This window comes from Glycine soja, chromosome 6 (genome assembly GCF_004193775.1).
Source record: "Glycine soja cultivar W05 chromosome 6, ASM419377v2, whole genome shotgun sequence".
Lineage (NCBI taxonomy): Eukaryota > Viridiplantae > Streptophyta > Magnoliopsida > Fabales > Fabaceae > Glycine > Glycine soja.
The window spans coordinates 3561548-3571126 of record NC_041007.1 but is presented as its reverse complement, the minus strand read 5'-3'; the positions used below and the strand labels follow the sequence as shown (position 1 = coordinate 3571126).

General features: G+C 31.6%; 1 protein-coding gene across 1 annotated transcript; it reads right to left on the bottom strand.

Moving 5' to 3' along the window:
• Positions 1-1558: 1558 nt before the first annotated feature.
• LOC114414778 lies at positions 1559-2944 on the bottom strand. The gene is made up of 4 exons (XM_028379186.1): positions 2322-2944; positions 2114-2194; positions 1922-1997; positions 1559-1822 (listed from the first exon to the last, which is right to left on the bottom strand). The coding sequence occupies exons 1-4, from the start codon at positions 2688-2690 to the stop codon at positions 1797-1799; spliced, it is 552 nt and encodes a 183-aa protein (XP_028234987.1). The 5' UTR covers positions 2691-2944; the 3' UTR covers positions 1559-1796.
• Between the last annotated feature and the right edge of the window lie 6635 nt (positions 2945-9579).

The window sequence follows — 9579 nt, the reverse complement described above, 5'->3', positions numbered from 1 at the left end:
GTCATTCATGGTATGGTAAGTTAGCTAAGTTTGTTGACTTTGTATTTTTACAATTATGTCAGTTTGTTTTTAATCCTTATTAGACAAATGCTAACTTGGTTAAAAAAAATATTAAGAAAAACATTATTAATATACGCTTATTATGATTTTTATTGCACTTGAATGCGATTTCTAACCAGAGTATTGGTTAGAAATATCCTAGATATAAATATAGAAGGTAAAAATTGTAGGACCAAATTCTACTTTAAACCGTTCCGTTGTGTTACTCATTTCAATGCAATGTTTTGTTGTTTTCATTCTACATCTTTACATTCCACTATGTGGATAATGCCGAAAAGCAAGCAAGGCCGCAATAATTTGTTAACTGTAAGTCGCAAACGCCAATTTAGAATGGCCATAAAAACAGGGATGAGTAGTGAAAGTGAAAGGCATGGGTGTTGTCGGTTTCCCAACATCTAAGCTGCTTTTCCGATAGATCCATGAGTTGGGTTTGAGTCTGAGGAGGATATATAACACTTGGAATAAGAGATTTGGTAGGATATTCTATGAAAAACAAAAAATCAATAATTGTACGAGTGTTGTGTTGTATATGGATGACACACTTTAGGTGGGTTAGCTATCAGGTGGTGGTGGGGGTGCCTACTTTGGCAGAGAATGCAGCTTAATTGACTGTTGGTTTCATTTGGATACTTGTCTATTTTTGGTGTCAAGCATTCAAGCAGCTTAGGTTACCATATTAACCCGCCCAAAGTGGTTGAGAGCTAGGCTGGCAATAGCTGAACTTAATATAGTGGGTCACACCACTCCTTACTAGGCCTTTTTGGTTTCACATATGCTTGGTGGTGCTTGGCTCTTTGGTTGCTGCATATCCTTTGACTGTGTATTTGAGTGACGTTTACAAAATTAATTTTGAAGTACGTGATTTATATTTTAATGTTTTTATTCTAGAAGTAAGATAGTAATATTCAGTACATAAAAAAAATTCCAACACAAAAAAGCTACTTAATAGTGTGTTTGGAAATACATTAGATACCCTATTGAATTTGGACCTCCAACACAACTAATAACGTGCTTGAAAACTCGTTAAGGATGAAGGAATCACATTTGAGATGTGAAAGCTATAACTGTTAGCTTCGGAAAATTACATTCGCAACGATGAAAATCACCTCCGATACATGGATCAAACATACTATAATAGTTACTTTTGCGTTAATTTTGATGTGGTTTTGCACTAAATGTGAATTATGGATGGGGAAACAAACATACATTTAAGGTTGTTTTAAATCATTTATCAATTCTGAACTTAAAATCAAGCCTTTAAAGTGAAATTGAACATGTGAACATTTATCTGAGATTATATTAACAGGTATTTCAATGTTATTGAAATGAAAATCAAGGACCATAGTTCCTGCTTTGATGTGTGAACAGTTAGTTTCCAGCTACCTTATATTCGAATTTAGCAACTTAATGCTTGTGTTCTCGATACCAGGGAAAAAAAAAAACAATTTGTGACCATATTCAGACATGCCTGTCACTGATGGCATCCAAGAAAATGGAATCAGAAACCCTCTTCAGTTTCTTATATTCTCTTATGTTGTTCCAAACTGCATTGGCAGTGGCACAGTAGCACATATTAAAAAACAATAAAATTACAACAAAAGAGATTTTCCCTTTATTTCCTTTCTAGAAGAAATAAAAATCAAAGGGGTTTCTCTTTGACCTTGAACAACATCTACTTTGAAATCCCCTAGTCTTTCTTTCCACAGCAGAAGCAAAAGCTACAACCGCTAAAATGTTCATTTCCTTCCTTCATCGAAACCACCTAATCAGGAGATAAATGATGCGACAAATGTGACACCTGTAACTTAATTATAGAAAGTACACAAACATAAAAACATAATGTACAGAAACAATGGATCACCTGGTTCCTCTGAAGCTTGTTTTCCACCAAGAGAACGCTCAAAGAAACTGAAGTGCTTCTGGAATTTAGACTTTCTCTGCAGAAATTGATTAGTTTACTGTTTAGCTCAACACAACAAAATGTGCAACCAGGCAATAAGCAAAATGCAATAGAAATATTAAATAGTATTTAATACTAAAACTAGAGGAGTACCTTAATTCTTGTTCCCGAAAAACATGGGGGAAAATCCACTGCATTTTCCACTGCTCCATTCCCTGAGAAACTGGCTTTCTTCTATTTAATTTTTTAAAAAATAAGCATTAGCCTCCCTAAAACGAGTTGCTGCTAAGGAGAAATTATATAGATAAATAGTTTATGCCAATGGAGATGACATTACAATTACAATTGCATTTTGACTTGCCTTGGGACAGTTAAGAACAGGGGAACTGGCAGTGTCATCAAGAGGTGATGAAGGTTGTTGATTGTTACCATATTCTTTGACCTTCTTGTTCTTGTTGTTTTCTGATTCTTTGGTGTAGTGAGAAGTAGAAGGATACCAATTTACACAGTAGTTTTGATCATCATCTTCATGGTAATGTGGAGGACCAGATGAAGCATCAGAGATCATGGACAAATCTTCTTCCTCTTCCTCCAGTGTTGCCCCCTTTCCTCCATAGTCTTCTATCCCACCTCTCCTCTGGAAATAACTCTCAGAGAGAGAGGAATGATCCAAGTAACGTGTCCAACCAGACTCACCAGCACTATTGTATTGTGAACTTGATATATCCATTTAGCCCTGCTTTCTTTGAGTGATTGGTAAGTAGTAGTACACTCTTATATTGTGATCAAGTGAAAGAGTGTGTGTGGAGTAGTAAATAAAGGACCTATTTTTCTCTCTTTTTCTCTCCTTTTTGTGCTTCTCAATGTGGTTCTTCTCAGTTTAAGTAGAAGATGAGGAACACTAAAGGATGGAGAAAAAAATAAATCATTGACAAACAAAAAAGGGAGAGAGAGAGAAACAAACGAATCACACTAGAATTCTAAACTGCTTGTCCCTTTGCTCACTCCTTTCGCCTTCTTATTTTATCTTTATGCGAATGAATCAACACTGCCAGTTGGCATTGTGTGCGTGTGTGTACTAAAGTGTCCATTTGTGTAGACTGTAGAACGAGAGTGTGTGTGTGAAAGAGAGAGGTTTTTCACATGTTTGTGGCAGCATCACCAATTACCATAGATAATAATAATAGGAGTAAGTGCTGTCCTTTCAAGTTAAAAAGTTAATTTTAATTTGGTGCAGTCACTACTAATCATGCTTTAATGATTAGTCTTTTGTTCCCGTTAATGGTTCACAGTGTGTGCTTTGAAACAACCAACAAACTAATTTCTTCACCTTTGTCCTTTTTTTAATGTTTTTACTGAACGGCAATTTTGTCACAATCACCAACACACACCACATGCGTTTAGTAAATTAATTTCTGCTGTGATGTTCGTTTGGTGCTCCTTTATCACATTCAATAGGTTGTTTTGGCTTCTTCCACTTTTTCGTTGATAAATAGTGGGGTGCTGAAAAAGTTTAGCCATATACCGAGATATGTAAGTAAAGGATTAAACACCACTCTTGGAGTTAGACACAGCCATGTTTCATAAAGAGGAACCAAAGGTAAGCACCGACTTGAATGTAATGCCAACAAAAAACAATTATGCTTACAGAAAAAAAAGACTGCTGGTTATTTTATGTAGAATATTCTCTTTAATGCAGTGATGAATAATGTGATTTTTACCAGACAAGCACAGGACTCACATATTCATGTCATGTATGTTCTCTTGGACTTTCTTTTTCAAATGCAAAACGTTACTACCCAAATAGTAATACTTAAATTAATTAATAAATGTATCGGGGGGGTAAGTTAAATGCAGAAAGTGAAAAAACAAGGACACAGTAGAAAATAATATTTTGCATAACATCCAAGAGACTGGGGCAGGTACTGTACATTAAGATATACCCCGCATGTGTACAATTTGCTTTTTGAGACAAAAACTTACCCTTCCCAAATGGTAGAAAATCCATATGGTACTTATAACACATGAAGGGCCCAGCATAATAGGCCAGCTCTTACTATATGTGTGATTTTGTACACAGAAAATAATGTCATATTTGGGGAACACTGTGTGGCAGGTATCTACCTAGCTTACTATATTATGCAATGTACGGATAGATACCAATTTAAACAGTAAAAAGTGAGAAGAAAAAAAACAATTCGTGATTGACGTTGGAAACGTGGCAATGACAATAAATTTTGCTTTTCTATATTGGTTTGGACTTATTTGCGAATAATCAATTGAGTGTAATCACCCCAGTGGCCCTTGCTCGATGCAAGAAGCTAGTGAATCTCTATTCATATATTATTTATTTTTTTTATAAGAAAAATTGTTTAGTATGTGGACAATGAAATGTGACTTTATGCAAAGATGTCCCTCTCTTTTAGTAGATTGTGTCCTTCTGCAAAATTTCTGATGCATGCTACTCTGTTAAGCACGGGGATTATCAAACTGAAATATGTATACATAGTCAACTAAACCTTATTAAATTAAACAACAGCATGCAAATTCACTTTTAGAATTTGGGGCTCCAGGGTTTATAGAATCAGAACGAGACAATGAGACAGACTTTATATCACATTCCCTTTTTCAATCTTCTTTTTTCTGTTTTGTTTTTTTATTTCTTTGGAGAGGACCCGGGGGCGTGAATAGTGACCCGTGCTGTTTGTTTTTACCAATAAACCTTGATGTTATTCTTTTTATTTTTATTTTTACCGACACCTTGATTTCTAGATATTGTAAGTGAATGTAATTTTAGTGATTAATTTAATGATTTTACAAAATTCTGCCATTGATTTCTAACTTTTATTCACTATAGTAATTAATGCCAATAAAAAATTCTATAAAGTAAGCAATGTTTAAGAAAATTAAAATATTTTTTTTATAAAACTAAGAATTAAAGATTCCCAAACTCTGAAGTGGAAGTTTACTTTTGTCGTTATATATATATATATATATATGTGTGTGTGTGTGTTATGAGGACACGGGTTACATGCACTGTTCTACTGCACTGTTATTTATTGAAAGAAAAAAGACGCAAATATAGAAGCATGATGGAGAGAGTATCTCCAAAATAATTTTACATTAGTTAACATATATTTTAATTCCCCCAAAATATGTTAAAATTGGATTCTCTTATAAATAAAAAGTGAAAGAAGGAAGGCGAACCAAGTCAAATATTAGTGACGTTAAAGAGAATCAAGCTTGCATCCATATATGATATATGGTTTTATATTCACGGGGAGGATGAATAATACATTTTTAATTCTTATATTTAAAAATAATGATGTGGTTTTGATTTCTCATTATAAATTTAAAACAAGTATTTTTATTAAAATATATTACATTTTTATAAGAATTAAAACAAATATTTTAAAATATTTTGAAGAAACAAAAATATAATTTACCCGTTTACTTTATACAAGGAGAGTCGATCAAAAGTTAAAAGTATATTAATCATAATAGTTTTTGTCAAAAGTGTTGAGGTTATCTTAAAATTTTAATTAGTTTTTTACATTTTTTACCCATCTCATACTGTTTTTTTTTCTCTTTCAATCTCACTTGTTAAATCTATCGTTTTCTCTCTTCTTTCTTCCTCTTTCTATTTCCCCACCTTATTATGCAGCAATAGTAGAACTGTGTATGTAACAGCTTGCATGGCTTTTCCTACCGCACGAGCATTGCTATTATAGTCACTTTTTAATAGCAAAGTCAAAGATTGCCGATTGCGACGGTGCAAACCGATATATTGCTTATACTCAAAGTCTTTCAAGATTCCCTACCCTTTTCTTCCACCAAATCTTCTTTCTTTACAGATATATTGCTTCAATCCCCTTCTACCAAAAAATAAATTGTGTTAAGAAATAAAATATTAATTAATATTTTTTTTATTTGTTACCAACTTAATTAAAGATTTTAGGCTCTTTAGTGTTATCTTTATTAGACTTAATTCATTCTTTTCAACTTTCAAGAGTTATTCTCTGAGAATTGAATTAGGTCATTATTTACTGCAAATTCAATATATGTTATCAATTCAATTATACTGATTGAGTTTATTATTGATGAATATTCTATTAGATTTAAAATTTAAAATAAAAATAAAAATAAGCTTACACATGACATGATGATCTCAATTATTATGAAGAGCGACGTTAAAGATTGAAAGGCGAGGCATGGAAATCTAGTGTTGTTGACGAGTTTACTTTAGTTTATGGACACTGGCATTGGCATGCGCATAAACTACGAGCTCTCAAGTGTGACAGAAACAATCACTGGTTCTTCACCCTCCTGAAAGACCAGAATTTAGCCAAAAATGACAAATTGCCAACGACCCCACGGCCCTAATGAAGCACGTGATTTTAAGTGTCGTGGTTTTGGTACTATTTGTCCTCTCATGATGCATCACTGTATTTTTTTTCCTTCCAGGAATCTCAATCTATTATTATCTTTTCTTTTAGATGAATTTGGAGTATCTCCTGTTTAGGAAATTAAAAACTAATTTCTTAAAATAATTAAATTTATTTAAAGAATTAACATCTTTCAACCAATATTCTTCTATATGTACAACACAAGGACTTATAAATGAAACCTTTGAGTATATATAGTATGATTAAAGGACATAATTATCTTTTAATTATATCATATTATATTGGTGAATTTATTTTATTTAGACTAAAATGTAATTTTTATTTTTCTAGTTTTTCATATATATAATTTTAGTTTTTTTATTTTTTTAATTAAGATATTTCATTCTCATTTTTTAAAAGTTCATAATTTTAGTCCATTTATTTTTTAATTGAAACATTTTACCCAACTTTTCAAAAATTGATTTTAATCTCACTATTTTTTTAATTGAGATATTTTGTTTTCTAAAAAAATCTATGACTTTAATCTCCTTTATCAATTTTAGATTTGATTATATATTTTTTTATTAATTAAGCCTGTTAGTAATTAAATAGTTAAAAATTAATTGTTATGTGAATAATAAATAACATCTGTTAGTCAATATTTACAAAATACATAATCAATATATAAAATTGACTATAAAATATTTCAATTAAAAAATAAGGGAATTAAAATCATGAATTAAAAAATAAAGAAAAAGAATACATTTTGGCTTAAAGTATGCTAACAATTAATGATTTTTATATAAATTAAAGCATTGCGTTTGTTGAGTAAAAAAAAATACAATTTTCGAAGGAACCTATATAAAACAGGACACAATTGTTAGCTAGATAGTTAAATTTTTAAAATATGTAAGAGATTAAAATTCTAATTGTGTATGTGTGTTGAATAAAAAATAGTAGAAGAAAGCGATAACATTTTGGGAATATACCTGATGACAACACAAGGGGAAACCAAAAAAAAAAAATTCCAAATATTGTCTTTAGGGCAATAATTGTTTGGATTTTTAATCCTCAGGGATTTGAAGCACAAGCAGGTTCCAAGTTCCCAAAAGATGAAAAAGAAAAGAGAGGCAATGTAATTGGACACAGAAGGAAAGACTAATTGCTAAATAGAATAGAATAGGGCATAGGAGCGAGCGTGTTTGAGCCTCAAAGCGGCGGCAATCCTATTACAGCTGACCATGTTTTCCGGATGATATACTCGTGTGTGGTGTTATAAACGCACATGACAAAAGCCACAAAGGACCCATGTGATCACCCTATCTAGCAGTTTTGATATGCTTGCTTACGACCCTTCTCCATCATATTGCAATTTGCAAAAACACCTGCAATAGGGCTAGCCAATAGCCTATTGCCTACTAATGCTCTAGATTTCAGCATTGCAACTCCCCTTCTTCTATTATTGTACTTGCTATGTTTTCAAATCTTAACGGAGTACCTGCCAGAATAGTACAAGTTTTTCTAAAGCATCAAAATTAGAGGGTACATTCCAACTATGTTGCAGCCAGAATGATACAAGTAGCATAGGCAATGGATCAATTTCTTACTTTCGTTCTATCATCAAGCATTTCCACAATATGTTAAGTAAATGAGATGTAGAGATTACAGGGAAATGATATATAACTATTATTTGCAATGTGTATTAGTGCGATACTATCAGATATATGATGTGCTACAAACATAAATATATAATCTTTTGTACTGCTATTCACTATGAAGAAAATGGAGTAAAGTGATATTTTGCTCTCTGTATCATTCGTTTTGCTATTCACACGAAAGGCACAAATGATCATGTATAGGTTGTTATTCCTTTTAAAAATATTTATAAATTAAAAATGAAAAAAGACAAAGTGGTTTTTTTTACGGGAAATCAATTACCTTGTGTGATTAGTACGAAATCAAATTCGTACTAATAAGCATTTTCCATCTTAATTATGAACTAATCCAACAACACATTTTTGTTGGTTTTTTTTTTATAGAAAAATACTTTTCAAAAGAAGAGGAGATATGTTATACAGAATAGCGTATGAATTTTTTTATATCTTGGCTATCTCTATACAGAGCTAAACTGTAATACACAATTCAAATATTATTAGCATATTATTCTTTTATTATTTACAACAATAGCATATCATTCTTTAAAGAAGAAACAAATTCTAAAATAATAAAATCAAATTGATAATATCTTTAAATTTAAATAGCATCCTAAAGATTTGAAACATAAATAAAAAATTTCTAAAAAAATAATTAGTTTTTTAAACTAAATATATTTTGGCATATTCTCAACTCTCTTGCTTACCTTAATATCTTTGCACATCCTATTTGAATTTTAAGTTTGAAATATAACTTTCTTCTTTTATATGCATGTTTTCTTCCTTTTGCTTGTAAATTTTATCGATACCTTTCTTGTGTGGGATCACCTCTATATTCAACTTGAGCTTCTTCGTTGCATTCATCCTTTCTTTTTTTTTTTTTTGTCAATTTCAGCTTCTTTGTACCTCCTGGCTCCATGGTTAATTCTGACTTTTCAATAGCAGTTTTGTTGAGCTCTTAGTTCTCAATCATAAGTCATATAATTTGTACAAACATTAACGATAAACCAAACTTTTGTAGATTTGTTGGTTGTAAAGCATGACGATTGCAAGTAGTTCTTCTTGTTCTACTTGATCTTCATCAATGTTGATATTTTCTTATTGATGAGCCTTGCATTTTTTTCTCCATGTGTTCTAATTGATCGCATTTGTAACATCTTACGACAGGTCTCCACCATTATCTCTTGTTAATGATTGGTCTTTCTGCATTAGGGACATGATGGAAAAGATAGTGCTACTGTTCTAGTCTACCTTTCCAAAATCTTGGAATGATTCCATCTTCTTGTTGCCATTGCTGTTCTACAATTTGGCAAAAAACACATACTCCATGATTCCTTCTTGTTTCATAAACCTTCTCTGCTTCAATATCTAAGCACATAAGTTTTTTTTATGTAGTATATTTGAAGTACAAAATAAATCTATTTATTCTGTAGTACTATATGTTATGAACACCAATTTTAACTATCAATTAAGGTATTTTATTATAGTCTCACGTGAGGTATTTTATTTCTCATCTTAAGGACTCAGACACAACATGTGACTCTAAGCATTGAGCATTGAGCACTGAGCAGTAAGCACAAAG